The following is a 25,255-nucleotide window of genomic DNA, read 5'->3' as shown; positions in this document are numbered from 1 at the left end:
AGGCGCAAAGACAGCTTTGAAGAATTCCCAGTAAGAGAGCACTCCTTCCTCTATAAAGCAGATCATTCCATTACTAGATTGCAAACAATCCTTATATTAGGATAAAATCTATTCCTCTACTTGAGAGTGACTTTAAGCAAATCATTTAACCTCTCCAGTTCTTGGTTTCCCCATTAGTAAAAATGAGAAGCTCAGTAGAGGCAATCATTTTCACCTCTAAGGCAATGAGGTTATAAGAGTCCTTTCCATATTTTAAATTTGGAATCTTGCCTACTTCTAAGATATCACTTCTCCAAAGTAAGCTATATCCAATTATTTATACATAAAGACTTAGAATTCATCTCTTTAATATGGTAATATTAATACCTTCTTGATCATCAAAGATGGAGAAGGGGCAAATTTGTTATGGGTATGTGGAGGAGTGGAGTAGGGAAAGAGTCAGCTTTCAGGTGCTACTGATTTTATAATGAACTAGGGCTAAAACACTCCTAGTCAGTGACCATTGTTAATAGCTCTCTTTGCTCTATTTCTACACATTTGTCTTGGCCATGTCAACTGAAACTTGGGGATTATATTCAGGAGAATGTGGAGAAAAGCTGCATACTTTTGTCTTAGTCTACACATCTAGGAGAGATTAGGATGATAGGGTAGAGATGAATTTCTAAATATGGTGGTTGTTTTTCTATAAAAAATGGATGTTCCCACTAATATCAACATAAGGGATGATCCAATCCAATGATCTAAGTTTATAGGTAAAGAAAATGAGGCTCAGAGTGGTTATGACTAAGGTCACGTAATAGTATCAGAAAAGTAAGTAGCACAACAAATTATGTACCCTTTCCTCCATAACAGAGGTGTCAACCTAGTGTAGCCTGCACCAGATTAAAATGTAATTGGGAAATGTTTAACAAAAATAAATAAAAATATAATAGAGCATAGATGATATTAGTTTGTGGTTTCCTAAATCAATATGTGACAGACAGAGGTTTCTATTATAATTTGACATTACTTATCATCATGCTGTCTTACACTCTACCAAGTCACTGTGAAATACTGGCTCTGATGATTAAGTGGATTAAGGTCATTTGTATGAATTTAGGAATACTATGGGTAAAGAGATGTGCAAAAAGGTTCCCTGGTCCTCCTGTTAACTGTCCTCCAAAGCTATGAATGCCAACATTGCTACCTTCTGCCCTCACTACTAAGCTCAAATAGTTCTTGAGTATGATTAAAAAAAAAATAAAGCTATTTGCACTCAACACATAGAAAGGCATATTTTTGAATCCCACCAACATTCAGTAAGAACCAAAGTGCTAGTAACTGGAGGACATACAGGAATGAAACAAAAAACTGTCCCTATATCCTTGGACATCAGAATCTTATTGAGGATCATGAGATATATGTGTGTGTCTGTATATATATATATATATATATATATATTTTAATAGTTATCTGAAAATATATATATATATATATTTTCAGATAACTATTAAAATTATACATGGTAAATACAAAAAAAAATACTCTCTAAGAATTTGGGAAAATTTAAGGGTGAAGAAAGGACAGTTCCTAAAAAAGCATCACAGAAGGTTTTCTGGATGAAATGGCATTTTAGCAGGGTCTTAAAAAATGGGTAGAATTGCAAAGGGCCTAGATAAGTCATGAGGAGACATTTTAGGCAAATAAGATGGTATAAATAAAGAATAGATTGTGCAGAACATATATAAGGCACGTCCCAGAATTATACAGAGTCAGAACAGGTCTTCTTGACTGTAGGTCAAGCCTTCCTTCTACTTTGGAAGGCAAACTAGGTCATATTTTGCCTAATTCTTACCTAACTTTTAATCACTGAATGGGTGTTGCCTTAGACAAACTGAAACCCGGGAAAGATCTTACCTTAGAAAGGCCATGGTCTCCCACTACCATTTCTAGTCTTCCTACCTAAGTCTTGATACTGGATTTAGATGTCCCCAGAAGAGAAAGTGAAGCTGATGACTTTATATAGTTCTGACTCACTTAAATCCAATTCACTTGCAAGTCAAGACATCAGCTTCCTGATGTCCTTGATCTTCTTTGAGAACAAAGGGCCACCAACAACACTAGACCACCAAATATAAGGATTGCTATAAGTAAGAGACTAAAAGTCAATAGAGATCGAGACAGGTTTAAGGAACTTACTGGGTCAAGAAATGAATAGCCTACAGATTTTTTTATAAAAGTGAATATTTGAAAAACATTTTCAAAAATTAAATATAAATACCAGCTGGTCTAGAAAAAAGATATTACACAATTTATAATTAGAAGAGTATTTTGAGTTCTAGTGCAACACTTCCATTCTACATGAGAATTCTACAGAGAAATGGGTTCTTATCAGCCCATCTGAAGCCTATATGAGACACAGAGGAGGAAATTAAGTCCAGATGTTAAATCAAGTGAGTTGATTTGCCCAAGGTCACCTATGTAGTTAAGCTAAATTTTGATCCTTTCTCTCCTATTCCTCAGTCCAGTGTGGTTTCCGACAAATCAGGCTGGTTCAGGAACTCAGTGGGCAGCACAAATGGATGGAGTGATCTGGTTTTGGACTCAAGGCCAATGCAAGTTAGGAAGGCTAAGTTTTTTGAACACGTGGTTCTGACAAATCAGATCAGACACCTGACAATCGGTTCTGACAAATCAAAACAGACAAATACTTGAGAGAACTTGATCCAAAAGGAGGGGGTCCTTTCTTCCCTTCTGGCCTTCCCAACCATGTCATTTTTTTGGCTCTGTATCTGCATGTTTAAGAAATGCAACTGCCCATGTAATAAGAGCTTCCACTGGAGAAGCTAAATACAAAGAGGCTGGATTAGAGCAGAGCTAAAAGGACTGATGCAGATTAATTTCAGGTTACTGATTGCAATACAGATTTGATTTTAAACAATGTAATAAATTTGGAACCAGGAAGATCTGACTTCAAATTTCACCAGTTCAATGCAGTTGTGTTATACTTGGCAAGTCAGCTCATTTTCTCAGCTTTAGTTTTCTCATCTGGAAAAAAAAAGGATGTAATAACACTTATAAGGTGGTTGTGATGATCAAATGTGATAAATAAAAAGCCTTGCAAATCCTAAAATACTATAGAAAAATTACTACTACTATTACTACTACTTCTATCCCCACCACCACCACTACTACTATTATTATAAAGGATAAAAAACCCCTTCCCACCTCCCCAAAAAGCTTTGTTCATGGAAAGCTTGTAAATCTCAATGGGGAGGTAATATACACAATTATCATTTCCCATTATTGTGTCATTATATCAATAATTCCCATTATTATATTCCCATATAAATGAGGAAAACTATAAAACAGGGAATAGGAGTATATGACCTCAGAAACCTTCCTCCTAGTCTAAATTTTTTAATAGGGAAGAAGGGAGATGAGAGACAGGAGGAAAAGAAGATACGAGAGGAAAGAGAATCTGGATTTTGGAAAGGCAGAGAAAGGGAAAGAGATGAAGGAGAGTTAGCAAAAGGGGAGAGAATTTACTTTTTAAAAATGTCCTTCTGCAAGGATGTGCTCATTTGAGAACATAACAATCAATTTTTTGATGCTGAAAGGATCAGTTTTTTCCAACCTGATCAGTAATAATCAGTTACTCCATTAAATATGAGCTGAGCTTAATTATAGAAACAACAAGGAAGATAATTCAACAGCCTTGGCCGGAACAAGGCCAAGATACAAAGATATTAATAACTAAACAGCCACCAGTTGCCAAGGAATGTCAACATAAACTATTATTGCTTAGCAGCTACATTAACACTCTCAAAGACAAAAAAATTGTATCAGATGGAAACTTGAGACTACTGAGATATATCCAGGAGAACGTGGGTCTAAAGGATATAGGGAGATTTAAGTTTTACACAGAATTAAAGAGTTTGGGAAAGAAAAGTAACCAAGAACTTTGTGTTACTTTGTTTCCCCAACTTGAATAACATTTCATCAACACTGATCCCTCTCTTTCCCCACCTCAGTGTCCATGTCTGCTATTATAGCTCAGTGCAGTCTTTACCAGGAATTAGAAATGAATGAATAACTGAATTCAAGTAGGGAATATAAAAATTAATTTTATACTATTTGACCTTTGACTTCCTCAGGGTTTCCTCCCAAGACTAATGTTCTATTGCTTCTCTTTAATATCAGTCATCAGAAAATGTTTCTCCATTTTGAATAAAGATATATTCCATTTATTTGCCCTACTTGCAGCTCCCTTTTCAGACAGTTCCATTTGGTCTGTACAAAAGAACAATTTTGGAGGAGATGAGTGTGTAAGAAGATAATTTAGACCACATTTCTAGTGAAAGGCCTTCAGGTAATGGTTTTATCACTAGAAAAATCAGTTTCAGCTGATGAGATTGGGGACCTGTGGATCTTTGATAACCAAGGCTGCAGATGCCAAAAAAGGGGTTGAACCCTTTGTTGAAATGCCTCCAGAATTAATCCCTAAAAACTTAAATGCTGGCACTGAGGAACCCAGGAGAAGAGAACAGCTCTTCTATCATTAACTGGGCTACCAAGGGGTAAAGTAGGTCTAGAGATCAAGAAACTGTCTTGGAATTGGAGTTAGAGCTTTTTTCTTCCCTTACAGGGAAAAATATTTTGCTATTTTTAAAATGATGGGTTTGGTGTTGGGCTGTGAGTGTTTAGCAGATAGAGTGAGTGTAGGAGTATAGATGTATGATGCAAATCAGCTGGAAGGCTGACCCAGAAGACTAATTATTTGCAATCTGCTATATCTCTCCTTTTAGCTAACAATTTCTTAATTTAATGATGACAAAGTTATCCTTTAAAATTTGAAGGGTCCAATAATGATCTGATTCCTGGACTTGATTCTCTTTTCACCCTGCTCATTCTTTTCCATCACTTTCCACTTCAGCACACCCACTCCCCTTTCCCCCCAAATAAAGAGAAAATTATTACGGGAATGAAAATAATGGAAACATTGGTGGGTTGGGAATCTTAGCGTGACCATTGTATTTTAAATTTTTTGGTATGAAAAAAAGAGAAAGCCAGAAATAATCTGGCCATACATGCTGGGAAAGCAGATTTCAAAGAGGGTGATATGTAAATGGTGGAAAGCAGTGGGAATGATAGCCTAAGGATTCAAAGAAACAATTAGTGTGATAATAAAATGTAATTGTCTAATGAAAACAATGGAGATACAGAGAACCCAATGTAATACCACTTCCTTGTTGAAAAAAGACCTCAGGCAAGGAAGAAAAAAACATGGAGTATTTTCACATATTTTCACATTTATACAGAACTTCAAGGTTTGCAGAGTACTTTAAATGTTATCTCCTTTGATCATTGCATTTATTATTATCCCCATTTTACAGATGAGGAAAACTGGGAGAAGGTGATTTGTCTCAGGTCAATGAAGTATCTGAGTCAGAATTTCTACTTAAATTTTTGTTATTTCAAATCCAACATTAACTACCAAGCTGCCTGCCTGCATCTAAGAAGATGGAAACAAGAACAGATGTGGCAGTTAAGTGATGTAGAAGATAGAGCACAGGGCTAGAGTCAGAACTGCCTGAGTTCAAATCCTTTGCCTCTTGACACTTACTCTGGGTAAGTCGCATACATATCCCCAATTGTCTCAGAGGAAAAAACCAAACAAACCAAAAATAGGTAGCAAAAGATTAATTTATAGTAGCTATTAATTTGTAATTATCTCATCTCACAACAAAGGGTCACATATTTACAGTTATAAGATAATTTAGAGGTCACTAAACCCTTAGGATGGGATCGGGATAGCAATACCTGGTTCAAAATAAGTAAATGGGTGACAAATATACAATGACCATTCTCTTTGGCAAAAGATAAATTTATTTAGGGAAAGAGGTTACAGAGAAAATGAAACGTTTCAATAGAAACCAGGAATGGTAAATATGAAATAGAGTTGGGAGAGCTATAGTTAGACCTACCAGAGTTAGCCAAAGTAAGGAGAAAGACACCATTAGAAGGAAGGCACTGAGGAAGGAGAGAGAGAGTACCTTATAGTGGGTTTAGTTCTGAAAAGGACTAAGCAAAGATCTTCATCATAACTAGATGCTGTATAGGGGAAATATAGCTTTGGGTTTATCAGGCATAAAGGTAAGAAATCAAGAGAGAGGATCAGAGAGCTAGATGGAATGCTGCTAGGTCCCTGACTTGTTTAAAGAAATGCCAATCAAGATAGCCTGGGAAAGCTAACTTCCTTTTTGTAGGCAATTATGTTTCATAGAGTTGACATTATGACTGTCTTATAATAAGACAGCATGGGAAAGCTAAGTTCCATCAAGGTTATCGCAAAGGTTGTTGTGAATGTCTTGAAAGATGCTAGTTGGATTGGAGGCAGGATAGATAAATTAACAATAAACACTGACTTCACATTATTTTGGTTTGGGCTTCTTCCTCAGAGGGGAAGAGAGTAAGTCACATCACTTTGTCAGAGACTTCTCATTTTACAACTGCAGAAACTGAGGCACACAGAGATGAAATGAATGTCCAGGGTCATCCCAGGGGATAAGTGTTGTGAAATGAACTCAGGTCTTCCTGACAAAGTTCAGAACTCTGAATTCTGTCCAATGTATCACTAAAATTCAGAAAGGGAGAAAATAATTAGAAGTGTTTTATATTTTGCTTCATGAAAGACAGAAAAGAGACAGATTGGGACAGAGAGAGAGAGAGAAGGGGAGAGGGAGGAATGGAGAGAAGGAAAAGGGGGGAGAAAGAGGATTTCAAAAGGGATGGAATTCCTATCTAAAGTAGGTGTGATGATCTTGATTTTTAAAAAGAGACAAGACAGAATGGCTCACCTCTCATTGATGCTTCTGTTATTTTTCTTCCAAGAATGTTTGGGGGCAACAAAGCAAAGAGGTCAAATAGGAAGTTTTTATGCCAAAGAAATAAGGAAGTAGTAAGAGAATATGTGGATACCTTTGACAAGCATATGTTATTTGGCCAAGATAAAACATTTCCTTGGGTGGTGAAGGAGTTGACAGGTATGATTGAGACATTGTTAGAGATCAGCAGAAGCTTATGGAGGTAGTATGATATAAAACAAATCAACATCAATCATCAGCATTTTACAACTAAACACTAAAAGAAGAGATAGTGAGAGAGAGAGCCCATTTAAAATGATTGGAGACAGTATAAAATGCCTGGGAGCATACCTGCCAAAACAAACCCAGAAACATAATTATAAAATACCAGAAACATAATTATAAAATTCCCTCTATCTAACATCAGATTTAAATAATTGAAAGAATATTACTTTTTCATAAGTGGGCAAAGAAAATGTAATGAAAATGACTTTTTCAACTAATTAATCTATTTATTCAACAATCTCAATTAAATATCAAAACATTATTTTACTGAGTTGGAAAAAAAATTAACAAAATTCATTAGGAAGAACAAAAGGTCAAGAAATAAACAGGAAAAAAAAAAAGAAAGGAAGGAAGTTTAGCAGTGCCAGATCTTACACTATATTATAAAGCAATAATTATCAAAACAATTTGCTATTGGCTAAGAAATAGATCTATGGAACAGAGTAGACATACAATATGCAGTAATAAACAATTATAGTAACTTTGTAATTTGAAAAAAAGATTTAAGTTTGAGGAACAAGAATTCATTATTTATTTGGTAAAAATTGCTATGAAAATTAGAAAGTAGTTTGGGAGAAATTGGGCACAGATCTATGAACAAAAGTACAAAATCTATACATGACCTAGATTTAAAGGGAGCAATCACAAGAAAATTATAAGAAGACAATACATATCATCAATTAGATTTCTGGAAAGGAGAACAATTTATGAATAAATAAGAGGCAGAGAGTATTGTGAGGTATAAAATGGATAATTTCAATTACATTAAATTATAAAGGTTTTGGAACCAAAATGGAAGCAGAAAATTGAGAAAAATACTTTTTTATATAAAGGTCTCATTTTGCAAATATATAAAGAATTTTGTCAAGTTAATAAGAACACAACTCATACCCCAATAGGTAAATAGTAGAAGGATATGAAGAGGCAATTTTTTGATGAAGAAATCAAAACCATATATAGTCATATGAAAATAATGCTCTAAATCATTATTAATTGGAGAAGGGCAAATTAAAATAACTGTGAAATATCATCTAACACCTATCAGATTGGCTAAAATGATAGATGGTCTTCATTGGGAAATGCCTGAATGAATTGTGGTACATGGTTGTGATGGAATACTACTATATTATAAGAAATGATGAGCTGGGTGATTTTAGGGAAAAAAGAGAAAAACTTGCATGAAATAGCAAAAGCAAAATGAGTCATACATTGTACTTAACAATGGAAATATTATATTAAATGACTAATTCATCTGAATATCATACATACTCAAACCAATCATAAAGGACCTATGATGGAAGATACTATCTTCTTATGATGAAAGATACTATCTACCTCCAGAGAAAGAACTGATTTATAGAAGTAGGTATAGTATATGTATGTGTATGTACAGAGGAACATATATATAGAGAGAGTGTGTGTGTGTGTGTGTCTGTGCTTGTTGCCTTTTTTAGTACTGGGTGAGGAGGAAAGGAGGGAAAACAAGTATGCAGCAAAGAACAAAAGAAAACTAAGAAGGAAACACAGAAAAGTTGGGTAGCTTTTATAGTATTTATTGTTTTTTAAGTAAACAATCTGAAATGAAAACATGATTTTATGTTGAATTCTCTCTTCATATTATCTTTTTGCATTTCAATTAAAAATGAACAAGAATAACAAAAAGATCATGGAAGACCAAAAATTTACTGAAATATCTGAGAAAGCAAAATGTCATCATAAGAAGAAAGTTCTTGGCAAAGTTCTAAAATTTATTATTAAAGGGATGGTTATTAATATCTAGAAGGCATTAGATAAGGCAACAAGCATTTAGTATGGTTAGAAAATATGATAAGTGCTAGGGACACAAATATGAAGAAAAAGAACAACAGTTCTCTGACTTCAGAGAGCTTACATTATAAAGCAGAACTACAACTCATAAAAAGACTCTGAAGACAGAGAGGAAGAAAAAGTTTAAAGTGCTTGAAGGAGGAGAGACGGTTTTGAAGTCCAGAAGAAGAAGAGCTGACTAGGTCAGGGAATGAAGTCTATTTGGCTTGGATCCTTCCACAAAAATGGAGGAGGCCCCAGGGGGATCCTACCAATTGAGTGATCACAAGAAAGAAGTATGATTTTATCAGAGAGGTCATGCTCAATCTTGATCCCAAAGAACAGCTGATGAAACACACCTCTCTCTCTTGACAAGGTAGATAGGTGATACAGGGGACCAAGTGTTAGATCTAAAATCAGGATAACCTTAGGTCAAATTCAGCCTCAGAAACTTACAAGCTGTATGACCCTATGCAGGTCACTTTACAACTGGCTGCCTTAGTTTCCTCATCTGTAGAATGGAGATAATAATAATACCTAAACTCCTAAAGTTAAAATAAAGATAAAATGAGATCATAGTTATAAATTGCTTTGTAAACTTTAAAGCATTATATAAATGGTATATATTATATACGTGGTAGCTATTACTATTAAAGACATTAGAATTTATGAGTATGAAACATTGCACAAACTGTCAGTGACTGTCAATATTTACCTTAACTATTCTTCTTTGATACATGGGAGAGTTCCATTGGGAAAGCTAATAATAAATTATAAAAACATTGTTGTGTTAAAAAGTAAAAAGCATCAATAAAAAGGTTTTCAAGAAAAGACAAAAAAAGACCCATTTATGTTAGACTAACCTCATTCCTTTCCTTGGTAGAATTTCCTCTCTGTTTTGGGGAAGTCATTACAATATTATTGTTGTTCAGCCATTTTTTAGTCATATCTGACATTCTGTGTTTCCATTTGGGGTTTTCTTGGCAAAGATTCTGGAGTGCTCGTCATTTCTTTGCTAGTTCGTTTTACACATGAAGGAACTGAGGCAAACAGGGTTAAGTGACTCGTCCAGGGTCACATAGCTAGTATGTGTTTGAGGCGGACTTTAAACTCAGTAATATGAGTCTTCCTGGCTTCAGGCCCTGTACTCTAGTCACTACATCACCTATCTTCCCTCATTACAATATTAGATTAAATCAACATAGAATTTTAAAAATATGTCAAGTATCATCATTAGACTCTCCAAAATAGCATCTCTAGCATAAGAGATATCCACTTGACTAGATAGCAGTTTATTTGAAAAAGATTTGAGAATAATAATGGGTTATTAGCACAACATGACTCAACAGTGTGATATGGCATCCAAGAAAAGATGATGAGATGTAAGGCAATGTTGAGAGGCAGAGTAATCAAATTAGGGAATAAAACTCCCACTACACATTTTCATATTCAAACAACATCTAGAGAATTTTATTTAGTTTTGTGTGTTTCATTTGAATGGAGTGTTCAAAGGAAGGCCACCAGAACAAGGAATGATTTCAAGTAATTGGCATAAGAGGAAAGGTTGAAGAAATTGGAGATGTTTAGTCTGGAGAAGAAACTACTTTCTGAAAAAATACTAGTATTGTTCAAATGTTTGAAGGCTATTTAATGTATGAAGGGTATTAATGTACTTAATGTATGGCTATTTAATGAAGGATAACTAAATTAATTCTGCTTGGTCCCAGTGGGAGAAATAGGAATAATAGGTAAATGTGGGGAAAAGGTAAAAATATGCTTAATATAAGGAGGTTTAGTGATAGAGGGAGAGAGAAAAAACTTTCTAACCATTAGACTCATTGAGAAGAGGAATAAGCTACATAGGGGCATAATCAGGTTCATTTTTCTGCATATTTTCAAACAAAGGCTGGATGATCGTGGTTTAAGTGTGATGTGATCAAGATTATTGCTCAATTACAATAGGAAGGAGATATTCTCTAGGATCCCTTATTGATTCAAAATTTTCCAACTGCTATCAATAATTATTTATAAAGTGCTTATAACTAGGAGAGCAAAAAATGATTTATCTGTCAGATCGTTAGAAAAGGGAATTATTTATGACAAAACAAGAAATAAAAATATTATGAAATATAAAATGAATAATTTTGATTACATTAAATTAAAAGTTTTTTTCTGCACAAGCAAAATCAATGCAGCCAACATTAGAAGGGAAGCAGAAAGATAGGAAACATTTATTACAGCCAGTGTTTCTGATAAAGAGATAAAATATATAGACTATATAGAGAATTGAGTCAAATTTATAAGAATACAAGTCATTCCCCAATGGATAAATGGTCAGAGGATATGAACAGAAAATATTCAGATAAAAAAATTAAAGCCATTTAGCAATACTGAAAGTAAAACTATTATAAAGCAGCAGTCATCAAAAACATTTGGTATTGTCTAAGAAATAGAGTGGTGGATCAGTGAATAGATTAGATACACACAACACAATAATCAAGGCCTATAATAACAGTATTTAATAACCTCCAGACTCTAGCTTCTGGAATAAGAACTCACTACTTGACAAAAATTGCTGGAAAAACTAGAAAATAATGTCAGAAACATAGATATACATCTCATACCCCAGACCAAAATAAGGTCAAAATGGGCACATGATTTAGGCCTAAGGGATGATATCATAAACAATTTAGGAAAACAAGGGATAATTTACCTATCAGATCTTTGGAGAAAGTAGGAATTTATGACCAAAGAATAACTAGAGAACATTATTAAAGGCAAAATGAACAACTTTGATTATATAAATTAAAAAACTTTTGCACAAACAAAACCAATAGAAACAAGATTAAAAGGGAAATACAAAGTTGAGGAAAAAATCTTTACAATTAGCATTTGTGATAAAGGTTTCGTTTCTAAAATATATAAAGAATTGTGTCAAATTTATAAGAATACAAAAAATTCTCCCATTGATAAATGGTCAAAGAATATGAACAATTTTCAGATGATAAAATTCAAACCTTCTATAATCACATGAAAAAATGCTCTAAATCACTATTGATTAGAGAAATGGAAATTAAGACAACTTTGAGGTACCACCTCACACCTCTCAGATTGGCTAAGATGACAGGAAAAGCTAATGATAAAGGTTGGAGAGGATGTGGGAAAATTAGATACTAATGCACTGTTGGTGGAGTTGTGAAGTAATCTAACCATTCTGGAGAGCAATCTAGAACTATGTCCAAAGGGATATATAAAACTGTGCATATCCTTTGACCCAGTAGTCTCTATTGGGTCCCATAAAGTAAGGAAAATAACTTAAGTGTAAAAATGTTTGTAGCAGCTCCTTTTGTGGTAACTAAGAATTGGAAAGTGAGTAGATGCTCATCATTCATGGACAATGGCTGTATAAGCTATAGTACATGAAGGTAAGGGATATTATTGTTCTATAAGCTGGTTATTGAAAGGTCTGGAAAGATTTACATGAACTCATGCTGAGCAAAACAAGCAGAACCAGGATTACTTTGTACACAATAAAGCAAGAATGTGTGATGTCAACTATAAAAAATTTGGTTCTTCTTAATAGTTCAGTGATTTAAAACAATTCCAATAGAACTATATAGATCAAATGTAAATCAACATATGCTTCTTCTTTTTTTTTTTTTTTTTTTGCTCTCCCATGGTTTTACCCTTTTGTTCTGATCTTTCTCTCCTAATAGGATTCATAAAGCAATGTGAATTAAAATTAATTAATTAAAAAAGAAAAAATAGTCATTTATAGTTATAAAAAATGCTCTAAATCACTATTAGAGAAATGAAAATTATAACAAGTCTGAGTACCACACCACATCTATCAGATTGGCTAAAATAACAGGATGTGGGAAAACTTGGGACACTAATACATTGTTGGTGGAGTTGTGATCTGATCCAGCCATTCTGGAGAACAATTTGGAACTATGCCTAAAGGCATACCCTTTGATGTAATGTCACTACTGAGTCTATATCCCAAAGAGATCATAAACAAGGGGAAAGGATCCACAGGTACAAAAATATTTATAACAGCTTTTTTTTTTGTGATGGCAAGGAATTGGAAATTGATTGGATGTCCATCTACTGGAGTATGACTATATAAGTTATGATATATAAATGTAATGGAATATTATTGTTTTATAAGAAATGGAAAGGCTTACATGAACTGATACTTAGTGAAGTGAATAGAATGAGAAGAATATTATTGTATACAGTAATAGTAAGATTATGTGATATTCAACACTATGATAGACTTAGTTCTCAGCAATATAGTGATCCAAGACAATTCCAATACCTCTTGGATGAAAATTGCCATCCACATCCAGAGAGGGAACTATAGAGACTGATTGCACATTAAAGGAAACTAATGAGGAAATAAGTTTAAAATAATTGTACATGTATAACCTATATCAGATTGTTTATTGTCTGGGGGATGGAGGAGAAAAGGGAGGGAAAGAGGGAAAAAATTTGGAACTTAAAATCGTATCAAAGTTAATGCTGAAAATTATCTTTACAAATAATCTTAAAAATAAAATACAATTGAAATAAAAATATTAGTAAATGCTTATGTAGAAAAAGGATTTTTTTTCTGCATGGCCCCACAGGCAGAACTGGCAACAATATATGAAAATTATGGAATAGAAAATCTAATATGGCTATAATGAAAATCTTGACTTTTAAAATTACCTCAAGGTGGAATAAGCTACCAAGAGAATAGTGAGTTTTTAAGTTTTAAACAAAAGCAAGATGAGAACTATTTTGATGTCTGTTGATTGGATTTAATCTTGGAATTTCTTCCAAACTTAAGGTTATACTTTTTTCCCCTCCTTCTAGTTAACTATTTCAAAAAAAGTTTTGCTAAATCAATACACTCATATTATAATCCACTTTAAGGTTTTTCCTCTTTCAAAAAAAAAACATCCTTATTCTTACCCACAAGTGCCTTTCTTTCTACAAGTCCCTGAAATACAAACCACATTCTATATTTTGTCAGCAGTAGACAAAGCAATGTCTATGAAAGGATAGGATCTCATCTCTGGATTAACCATACCCCACATTTCTACATTATTTTGCAGTAAATAAAACATTCTATTTACAGTAACTCTATGAAAATATAATACAAATATTTACCTCACATTTTCCAGATGAGGATGATAGGCTCTTTGAAGTCCAGTGACTTGTCCAAGGTCATATTAGTGCTGGCTTCTATTTCACAAATCTAGATGTGGCATACTATTCATTATACCATACAGCTTCCCATTTGAACATATTCAATGGTAATTTGTGACAAATAATTCTGATTGTCCCTTTGATGGACTTCATGTTTGAATGATTTCACCTTAAAGTACTTCCAGGGATGTTCATGGATGAAATTTAAACAAAATAAGAAAGCTGGATGAGAGTGGAGGAAGTTAGATTCCAAAAGAGAACTGAGGTACCAGTAGAAAATCAGGAACTCTATCTTCAATGTCTGTGGAAGAGGAATGAGATTGTTCTTCCTATCCCAAGAGGCAGAAGTAGGACCAGAGAATAACAGTTATTAGGGAAAAAGAATTGGGTTCATCACAAGGAAAGAATAGGAGCCGTTTCAAAGGAAAGTGGGATATATCATGTGGGGCTTCAGAGATTTACCAAGCCTAGCCCAAGTTAACTGTGTACCATTTAAAATGATTAGAGGCATAATTTCTGGCTAATTTAATCATTTTATTAATAAGGCCAGCACATTTATTAATAAAAGAGTGATCATTTGACTGCCTATCTTAGATCAAAGATCCATCACAGCTTACAAACTCTTGGAAGAATAGATGTTCCCAAGGGAGGTCATCAATTCCAATTGAAAATGAATATTACAATGAGTTCTGGGCTGTATTATAAAGGCCTTGGAGTACATGACTTGAGTCATCCAAATCTTGGTCAAAGAGACTTCTCAACTTATTTGTCAATGTCTGACAAAAGGGAGAATACATATTTTCCCAGACCTCTCTGAGCAAATATAATAAGCAGAAATATTCCCAATAGCTCACACTTAAATTTTTTTTACTGTATGATTAGAGCATGGCCTGGGTAAATTTCTGCCTAGATTTTCCCACCTGTTTGATTCTGAATAAAGAAACAGAAAGGAGGGGGAACCTTACTCCCAATTCAATAATTTGTTATCAAATGCAAGAGAGAAATACTCATTTCTCATAATTAAAGAAACATTTTCTTTACAAAATATTCAATCTATCCATCCAGCCATTGCTTGTCCATCTCTACTAAAGGAGGACTTACTATCTTCCAAAGCAATTCATTATACATTTTTCTTTCTTAATTTCTTTCTTTCTTTCTTTCTTTCTTTTTCTTTCTCTCTTTCTTTCTTACTTTCATCATCTATATATATCTGAAACACTTCAACTGTTGTATTTTTTCTTTAACGTGCATATGCACATAATATATACATATGCATATGGGTGCAATATATATACACAAATATACCTGCATACCCATATATATACACCTATATATGCATATACATATAGACATATGCACACACACACACATATATAAATATAAAGAATGGGATTTGAGTTTGAGTTCTCCTTGGCCTTGGAGTATATATATATATATATATATATAAAGTCCAAATCTGCTTCTTAGGAACTTCTTGCTTCTGGTAGGGCCATCTAGGACATTTTAGAGCAAATTCAAATCCTTCATCCCATCTTTTAGCATACTTGAAGATAGTTCAAATGTGATATAAGATATAAGCAACAACTAAACTCTAACCAATATTTTGTGAGGTATGTGTTTTATACATATCTATATGTATGAACATTTTCTTCCATATTAGAATTGTAGCTCTTAGAGCTGGGGATTATTTCACTCTTTTTCTCCTTGTCTTTTTCTCCTCTGAGTAGCAAGCACAGTGCTTGGAATATTGGAGACTTGTTGAATACTGAATGTTTGTTGAAAGAACTGAGTGAAGTGCAAGGTCACACAGATGATAAGAAGAGCCAGAATTAGAATCCTGGCCTCTTGATTCCAAATTTAGATCCTTCTCCCCCAATGGCTCCACCAGCTTTCTTCGCTATTATTGTTATCAGGATTAGCATTACCATCACCACCACCACCAACATCAATATTCAGGCATAGAATGAACAATTATTTTTCATGATGTTATAGAGAGAACTCAAACTGAAAGTATGACTTGGAGACTCCAAAGGTCCCTTGAAATTCGATTATCTTATGACTAACTGAAGAGACCTTTGTATCCTGATTACAGTTTTATACGTTACTTAAGCTATGCCTTGGGAGTATGGCCAAATGGGTCGAGGGCCATTCTGGGAGTCAGGAAAACGAATGCTCAAGTCCACCTCTAGTACCTACTGGAAATGTGACCATGAGCAAATCAGCGAATCCCTCTCTAACCCAGACAACTTATCAAAGCTCTGGCTTGCTGATCCTCATTGGTACCATGCACTGCCCCAAAGCAAGACATGACTATGGTCATGTTCTGTTAAAGAAAATTTGCAGAGAGGAAATCTTGTTGTTTTTGTTGTCTATGCTAGTTGTGTCTAAGTTTCCAATCCCTTATGTATAAAATGGGAATAGTGCTTTCACAACCTACTTTATGGCACTTAATTTAAAATTGCTATAGAAATGAGATTTTTACCATTAGGAAATTAGCTAGAAGGAAAACATTAAAGCCCAGTAAATGTCCTTGTGTCTTTCAACTCCATACTTACCTTCACCTTTTTTGTAGCCAATAATAAGCAATGTGAGTGACTTAAGGTAGCAGCTGTTGTATAGCCTATCAACTCAGTATCAAATTCTGATTCAAGGTATAGGAATAATTTGTTATAGTCTTGTCACTGAAATGTCAGGAATATTGTATCATGGGATTTGAGCTGTAATTTCTAGGAATAGGTTCAATCAATTCACAGCTCAATGCCTTAAATATAACATAATCAGCACTGAATTATTGAATTGGAACCTCCTCCTCCAGTTCCTCCCAGTTATGGAATCATAATCAGATCAAATCTGCCATTGCTCCTGGAGGAGCCAGCCAATCTACTGTCACCCACAGGGCAGACAATCTAGCCAACCTGAAGTGATAAAGATTATTAAGGAAGAGACAAAGGGCAGAATATGCAGAGTCCATCAAAATACTACTGCCATCCTGACCATGTCCTTAGTGCAAAACCTTAGAAGTGACCCCAAACCCACCAGACCAGGTTCCAGACTACCCCGCAGCCACCAGTAAAGGAAGAAATCATCGTTGAGAAGGTATTCTTCATCACCACAAGGAACAGTTGGGACTAAATGCTACCAAGAAAAACATGGACAAAGTCTTAAGAGTGGTAATGCCTCCAACAATGGTTCTGCTTCCTATTCGGCCATCATTCGGCCTATCTCCTGTGAAGAAGGTGGCAGTTAAACTCAACAAATGTCCTAACTGCCACCCACAAGGCAGGCAAGCTCAATTAGCTGAAATAACAAGGCACTGGGAGGAAGAAAGGGGAGGTAGCAAAGACATACCACCTCCATCACTTTGACCACCATCTTTCCTTAGATAGCCCAGAATTTTGAACCCAAATCTTGGGAAAAGTGAAGTTTCTAGCTCTCTCGGTACCTGTAACCATCATCTTGAGAAGCATTCTTTATGAAGTAGTCTGGTATATGGAGGTTTGCTATTAAAGAGCCCCCCAAAATTCTTATTACCAAAACCTTGGCATTGTTAAACGCATGAACATCAGTGAAATTATATATATATATATATATATATATATATATATATATATATACATTAGCATCTGTTGTGGTGGTACACCCCAAGGACAAGGAGGATTTCCCTCAGTCTTGTAATAAAAAAAATCTTCCATTACGGATTGTTTCTCCCATTAGAATGTGAGTTCCTTGAAAGGACCAACAGCCTTGATTTTCTATTTATATTCCTAGCCAAGTAATTAATGCTTAAAAAAAAAATTTCTCTTCATATTGGGAAAAGAGGTGTCAACCTATTTTCCAATGGTTTTATCCATCCTGCTACTTTTAAATAACAAAATATTCCTCTCTAGTTACTGATTCTTCAATATATATTTTCTTTTTTTGTTAGAATGAAAGTTCCTCTGGTAAGTATTGCTTTGGTTTTTGTATTTATATCTACTATGTTTATCTTATATAGTTAAATGCTCAAAAATATTTTTTCATTACCTCATCCATTCATTTACTAGCTTCTGTGAATGTCCCTTTCATCATAATCAATAGAGATAAAAGCTGAGTATGACTTGAACTATAGCATGTCTACCAATGAAAAGTAATAAGGCTTTCTTAGAGTACTAAATTTTTGGAGCCAGGATGACCTTGGTTCAAATTGCACAAACTGTTTCTTGACACGTACTGATTTGAATGATCCAAGGAAAGTTATTTACCTTTCCTCAATATCATTTTCTTCATCTGTAACATGAGGATAATAATGACATATTTTACAGCATTATTGTGAAATTGTGTAAATGCTTTGTAAATTTCATGTATTATAGAAATATGAACTAAATGTCACTATGATGATGGGAACTCTGGACCAGCTTCTGAGCTGGACCAGCTTACTCTCAATAACTGCTAAAACAAGCCTATCCTGTTCCTATTTTTAATCATATGTGTGTGTATGTGTATATATATATATATATATATATATATATATATATATGTCAGTTTTCCCATACTGTCCTGTTTGTATAGATGATGTAAAGCTGGAGCCCATTGTTAATCCATCTACCCTGTCTTCAATCTTTGAGACAGGCTTGATGGGAACTCAGTTTTCCAATTCTGTCTTTAAAACAGTCTCAACATCTCAATACATAACCTTGTCATTCCCTAGATCCTGCTTTTATTTCTCCCTCCTCCCTCTGAGATCTTAAAAGTCACATCTCCCCCAAAGCAAATTGTTCATTCACTATGATTCTGCCCTGCATGGTCATATTTATTTGAACCCACATGCTATTTAAATAATAAATCAGCAGATCTCTATCATCTGTAATAGGTGCCTCTGTCATAGTTGCTCCATGTAGTGAACCAAATCGCTATTATACTATTTTTATACTATTCTTTTACAACCATGCTCTCCCAAGTCTATATCGTATTTCTACTCCATATTACCACTTACCACTTCAATGACAGGAGTTTTGAATCCTCGCATACAAATTTCTCATTTTATGGGTGGAGAAGTGAGGCTCAGAAACAGGGAATGCATTGTTCAAAAGAGGCAGCTAAATAATAACACAACAAGAACTTTAAAAGATTAACCCTTTTAGTCTACAACTAAAAAAACTGAGGACAATGGAGGTTAAGTGATTTGTTCAAGATCGCATTGCTAGCAAGTATTGGTAATAAATAGGATGTGAATCCAGATCCTTGGACTTTATAGCTGGTGATCTCTTCACTATACTACACTGCCTTTGTCTTTTAGTCCAGTGGACTTTCCACCCAACTCTACCCTGACAGCAATTGTCCAATCACCATTCCAAAGCAATCATGACAAGGCAGTCATGACAAAAGTGATATAAGAATACAATTAAACCAGACAGACTTTTCATGAGCAATAGTTTTAAAATAGGCTGCATTGCTTATTCTTATGAGTTTCCAGTCATTGTCTCCTCAGAAGATTTATCATGAGGAGAATCACATGAAAATGTAAAAAAAAAAAAAAAAAAAAAAAAGCCAATTGTTAAATCTTCAAGTTGAAAATTTACACTACAAATCAGGGCTTGATGCATTTTTCTATTGATTGTCTAGATTAAGGAAAGTGATGGAAAAAATGTTAAAAATTCAGATTAAATTTAAAAGCGAGTTGTGAATTCTTTCCCTCCTTCTCCCCCCAGAGAGCTGGTTGTTAAACAACCCTTTCCAGCATATCTACATTACTCAATATTAGTAATGTAGTAAATGGGGTTAGGGTAGTTGCTAATACATAGGTAGAAAAGAAGCCTTGTGTTTGTTAACCAATTTTCTTTTTTTGAGAGACAGAATAATTTGTCAACCACAAGCTGTATTATCCCTTGCTTATTGACAATTGCAACAAAAACATAATGGAAGAGAATAGTCATAGTAAATAATTTATTGATTGAAAAAGACTCCTGTTCATCCCACTCTAGCATGACATTATGTGAGGCGTCACAGACACATTTTGGAATCGTGGTTGTTTAAATGCCATGCCTGATCATGCATTCTCTCAAGTTTGCCCCCAAAGTGCATGCATAGACCAAGAGGATCATAGAATCAATCAGCTACAATCTCAAATAGGTTTTTCCACAAACTTTGATTTGGAAAGAAGGCCCAGGATCTTTGGACAGCTTGACAAGGCAGCCCACATGCATAGGTATGGATCAATTGTTTGCAAAAAACATTGATGTAGGATATGAAAAATATATTTTGACTGCATTCGTGTAATACAGAATTCCTGAGAAGAATATGTGCTGTATATCTTTGTAAAATAATGTGCATTCTAGATAAAAAACCACATGCTAGGCTATTCAGCCAAACATGTCTGCTAACTAAAGCATTATTGATCTGTCACTGAATTCACAGACCTTCAATGATTGCTCAAACACTACCCAATAATAATCCAACGTATCAGTCAGGGAAAATTTATGTATTGTTTTAATATTTCTTCTTCAAGTTCCCTCCTTTTTTAGTTCAAGAAATAGTTAATAATTTAAAAAACAATTTTCAATTAAAATATGATCGATTTTTCTATTTTTAATCAGCATTATGTGTCAGATTAAAAAAAAAATACATGCTCTATATTGTCTTGGGGCATTAGGGAGAGCACTAGCAAGACTAAAGAAATTAAAACAACAACCTCCAATATTATTCTGTGTTTAGAGTCAAGTTTCAGAGAAAAACTATTTCTGCCTTGTGCCATTAAGACCCATTGAGTTTCAAGACACAAAGGTCACATATTAAATTTAACTGGGCAGAATCTAGGTATGTTTCCCAAAAGGTGCATATGTACAACTAATTAGGAAGGAAAAATAGTGTTCTACTACATGGTGGTACTAAAACTTCTGGGTGAAATTTATGATGGTTGTTGGATAAATTTATAGCAAGAACCGGGAAACTCGATGAGGGAAAAGTAGAGCAATCTTTGGAGCAGATGGGGTAGATACTACTACTTGCTTACAAGTGTTAGGAAAAGAGATATAAAGAATCTTCCTGTTTTAAAAAACAGGGATATAAGATTTGCTCTTCCTTTAACCAAAACCTTCATATATATTTTCACTTTCATTTGTTGGCATTCTTTTAAAAGTAAAGGGGGAAAAAGAGATCATTTCAGTGTCATTATAATGGAAACAGCTTCCAAGAACAAGAAACTTAATCCTTATATCTGTATCTAATACAGCCATCGGGGAAAAAAAATCAATTTCCACAACTTTCATTCTGAACTCCCACATGGTTTTCAATCTGGAAACTTTGGGAAGCAATTCTCGGTGAGAACAAAGGTAGGAAATTAAGTCTAAAAGGAACATTATTATTGTAAAGATTTTCTATAAAACACTGAGGATTAGCTTTAATTTTTTTTTTGATAGAGGAAAAGAATTGTTCTGATTTTTTCATGCTTTTCTCTTCCAATAGACAACACAAGGTAGTCATTCTACTGCTTTTCTTTTAATGCTCTATGGTGTTGATTTACTGTAATTCACAGAGACCATTCTCCACAATGAAATCATCTGAACTCGTGGCCCTGACTTTTGCTCCTGTGGCTCTACATATAAAGCCAACGTGTATCTTTTCCCTCATCCTCCATTACATCTTGTGTGATGTCTCAAAAATGAAATAAAACAAAAATAACTGATTTGAGAAGAAAGCAAAGCTCACAAATATCTAATTCTAGCCATAATATTTAGTTATGTTCATGCAGTGAGAGTGCACACATCTCTAAAAGAGGAGCCAAACCCGTGCAGATCATCTAGCTTCTCTTTCCCTGAACAAAGAAGACAAAAGGGAATGATCTAGAGTGGGTCTTGTGGCCAAATGAGCTAGAGATTGCACACCGTTGATGAGCCATTGTATAACAAAAAAGGGGGAAAATATTTACATAGTTTCACGGTGACATTCAGGGATGGCTTTCCCAAAAGATTAAAAGGAAAACTCCTATTGACCTTATCCTGACAAAATGAGCTAAATAAGAACTTGGACTTTTTCCTCTTTTGAATGTCATAGAAAATGCCGATCCTCTCATCAATGTAGAAGACTCCGGCTACTTTTTATTGAAAATAAAAATAACATTCAGCTCACCACATCATTCCCAAAAGATACGGGAGCTGAGCAAGGCTGTTTCCCTTTCTCTCCAATGTGTAGCACTGCTGTCGGGTTTGTGTGTGTTTTTTTTTAATTGTAATTTTTTTGGTCTAATTTTAAAAAAGAGACAAAGAAAAAGTATCATGCAATTTTTAACTGCATAGTTAACATTCAACGGCGCATTTTCTGTTGTGGCACACAGGATGACAAAGAGAGGCCAGGGCGACTCGCACTGAACAGGAAGTCTGCGGAGGAAGGACATCGAGCGACAGCAGCCAACAACAGCTCCTTTGACACCTTCGTGGAAAGCATCATGACTGGGCAACGAGAAGGGGAGCTGGAGAACAGAGACCACATGGTGATGTCCAGCATGCTCTGATTGTGAACATCTACACAATACCCTTGCTGGGCTCAGCACTCCAACCTTTTTGCACTGTCCTAGAAATTCCCCAAAGCTGGATGATTTAGGGAAGATTCTGAGACTCTTTTACCGGCTCCGTTGGGTCAGTGCTGACCTGAGCCCACAGCCACACTGGGTGGGAGCTCTTCTTTGGCCTCCTAGGGAGCCCGGATTTCCCAAATTATAGAAAAGGCTGCAATGCAATCATTCCTCACTCAGTCCACAGTTTCTACACATATTCAGTGGTGGGCTTCCCCCCCGAGTCTCTGCAGGGAACAGGAAGGGCAGAATCTTCCATCCCTACTGATGGCTCAGTCTCTCCTGGGGCTCTGGGATTGGCTAAGGCCACTCTTGGTGATACTGCTTCCCCTGACATTTCCTCTGTTTCTGCAAATGCTCCAGTTCCGCGTCATACATCATTTCTTGGACTAAGTACTTCTCCCGCCTTACTCGGTCAGACAAATCTTTGGGCATGTCAGGAATCAGGTAAGCAATGAAAGACTTTATTCCAAAAACCAGGTGCTGAAAATGAAAAAGGTGGGGAAAGACAGTTTTTGAAGACTTGGGAGAAATAACTGGGAAACCAACCATGCACATGCAAGAGCAGAACATGTTAAACTAGGAATGGATGAGAGAAAATATCTTGGGAGTTCAGATGAACTCAGTTGAAGGAAGGGAGGACTGGATTGGGGATCTGGACACCATGTTTTAACTCCGGTTCTGTTACTAACAAGCCAAGTGATCTTGGAAAAGTCCCTTCTCTGAGTCTGCTTCCTCATTCGTGGGAGTTCTGGTAAAGAGTGAGATCAAAATCTTTGCTTTTATTAAAAGAAAGAAATCAAAGGGCAGGGGGCTTCCTCTACCATTTCAGATTGGTACCATCTCTTCAAGTTAAAGAGTGGTGTGGTCTTCCTACAGTCACTTAACCATTGTGTCAGGAAGTAGACTCTCCTAGATCTTCCTGATTCTGAGATCAGTCTCTTTTTCCATAGTACCATGCTACTTATTATTACCTGAAAATGTGACTAATCCTTGCACCAAGAGTCTTTTGGAGTTTTGATGAGGAAAATGTGCAATAACACTTTAAGAGTTTTTTAAGTATGTGCTATTATTAATTTTATTTCAGACCTGTTTCTTTTGGATTACGTTGGTGAGTAAACAGATTTATGATTTATGATTCAGGGATCAATTTAGTATCCTACATAGCTAAATACTTTCTCATTACTGTCTTTATTGGTCATTAAAAAATTACCTGAGGGGGCAGCTAAATGGCACAGTGGATAGAACACTGGCCCTGAAGTCAGGAAGACCTGAGTTCAAATCCAACCTCAAGACACTTAACATTTCCCAGCTGTGTGATCCTGGGCAAGTCACTTAGCCCCAATTGACTCAGGAGGAAAACAACAACAAACAACAAACAACAACAACCAACAACAACAACAACAACCAACAACAACAACAGCAACAACAACAACAACAACAACAACCCGTGAGGCTTAAATTTAGAATACCAGGAATATTAAAAGGATAATTCTGTCAACAATTGATTGAATAACTATACATGGGATACATGCCAGAAATATCATCTTTCAAAATATATCAAAACCTTACACTAAAAATGAGATATAAATGTGACTAGTCTATAGCTTGGCTTTGGGGTCTCAGAGACCTTTTTCTCTCTGTTTCTGTCTTTCTCTATTTCGCAAAGCAATTGGGATTAAGTGACTCATCCAGAGTCACACAGCTAGGAAGTGTTAAATGTCTGAGGCCAGATTTGAACTCAGGTCTTAACTTCAGGGCTGGTATTAGATCCACTGCACTATCTAGCTACCTTGATCCTTATCTTTAGCAGAAATTCAGACCACTTCCATATAGCTGAATTCAATAAGTGTTATTAAGTAACACTATGTACAAGGGATTGATCATATATCAAAAACAGCCCAAGGTAAGATAAATGCATCCTTTTTATGGCTTAAAGAGGATGAAGAGCTTGAGTTCCTTTAAATCTTTGTTGTATGAAGGGCAGGCAGCGATATCCATCCGTGGAATCTGATCTATGCAGGAATCTTACTGAAGGTTTAGGAGAACTTCCTGAGGGGAACATCTTGCTACACTGCATTTCTGAAACTCTCTTCTGTAAACAGATGGCATTTTCCAGGGATTTCTTTCCAGAAAAAATAAATGCACACAAGACACACATTAAAATTTAATCTGTATCATTAACATTTTCTCCATCACTTCCTTTAGTTTAGACAATCAATAAAATAAGTCAAGTCCTGATTGACGATCTTTACCAATTCCTGAGATCCAAAAGCTCCCACTTAAAATTTTAACAATCAGCTCTTATAAGCTGGCAAGAAGCAATTTTAGCATATCCTTGCATTTTCCTAAATGAACAAGGTCAGTGTGACCAATTAATCAGTATCAAACAAATAATAGTTATTTTAATTTTTTTCTTCTGGGCTTATAAGTGTATTTATTTGGAGATGTTCCAGAACAGGAAATTCTTTTACTAATGAAGTTTCCTAGGATGTAACAGGTGAGATAATTCACCCAGAATCACACAGCCATAAGTGTCAAAGGAAGGACTTGAGATATGGAGTCTTCTGTGATTCCA

General features: G+C 35.1%; 1 protein-coding gene across 4 annotated transcripts in view; it reads right to left on the bottom strand.

The window, feature by feature from the left end:
- Window positions 1-20,034: 20,034 nt before the first annotated feature.
- ANO3 (anoctamin 3) overlaps window positions 20,035-25,255 on the bottom strand; it is a 314,333-nt gene continuing 309,112 nt past the window's right edge. For all 4 annotated transcript variants that reach the window (XM_031942598.1, XM_031942600.1, XM_031942597.1 and 1 more), the window contains one exon: window positions 20,035-23,160. In XM_031942598.1, the coding sequence (XP_031798458.1) occupies window positions 22,978-23,160 (183 nt within the window). In that variant the 3' untranslated portion in view covers window positions 20,035-22,977. The remainder of the gene's footprint in view (window positions 23,161-25,255) is intronic.

The sequence above is a fragment of the Sarcophilus harrisii genome, chromosome 6 (genome assembly GCF_902635505.1).
Source record: "Sarcophilus harrisii chromosome 6, mSarHar1.11, whole genome shotgun sequence".
Taxonomy (NCBI): Eukaryota; Metazoa; Chordata; class Mammalia; order Dasyuromorphia; family Dasyuridae; genus Sarcophilus; species Sarcophilus harrisii.
This window is presented reverse-complemented; position numbering and strand designations above follow the sequence as displayed.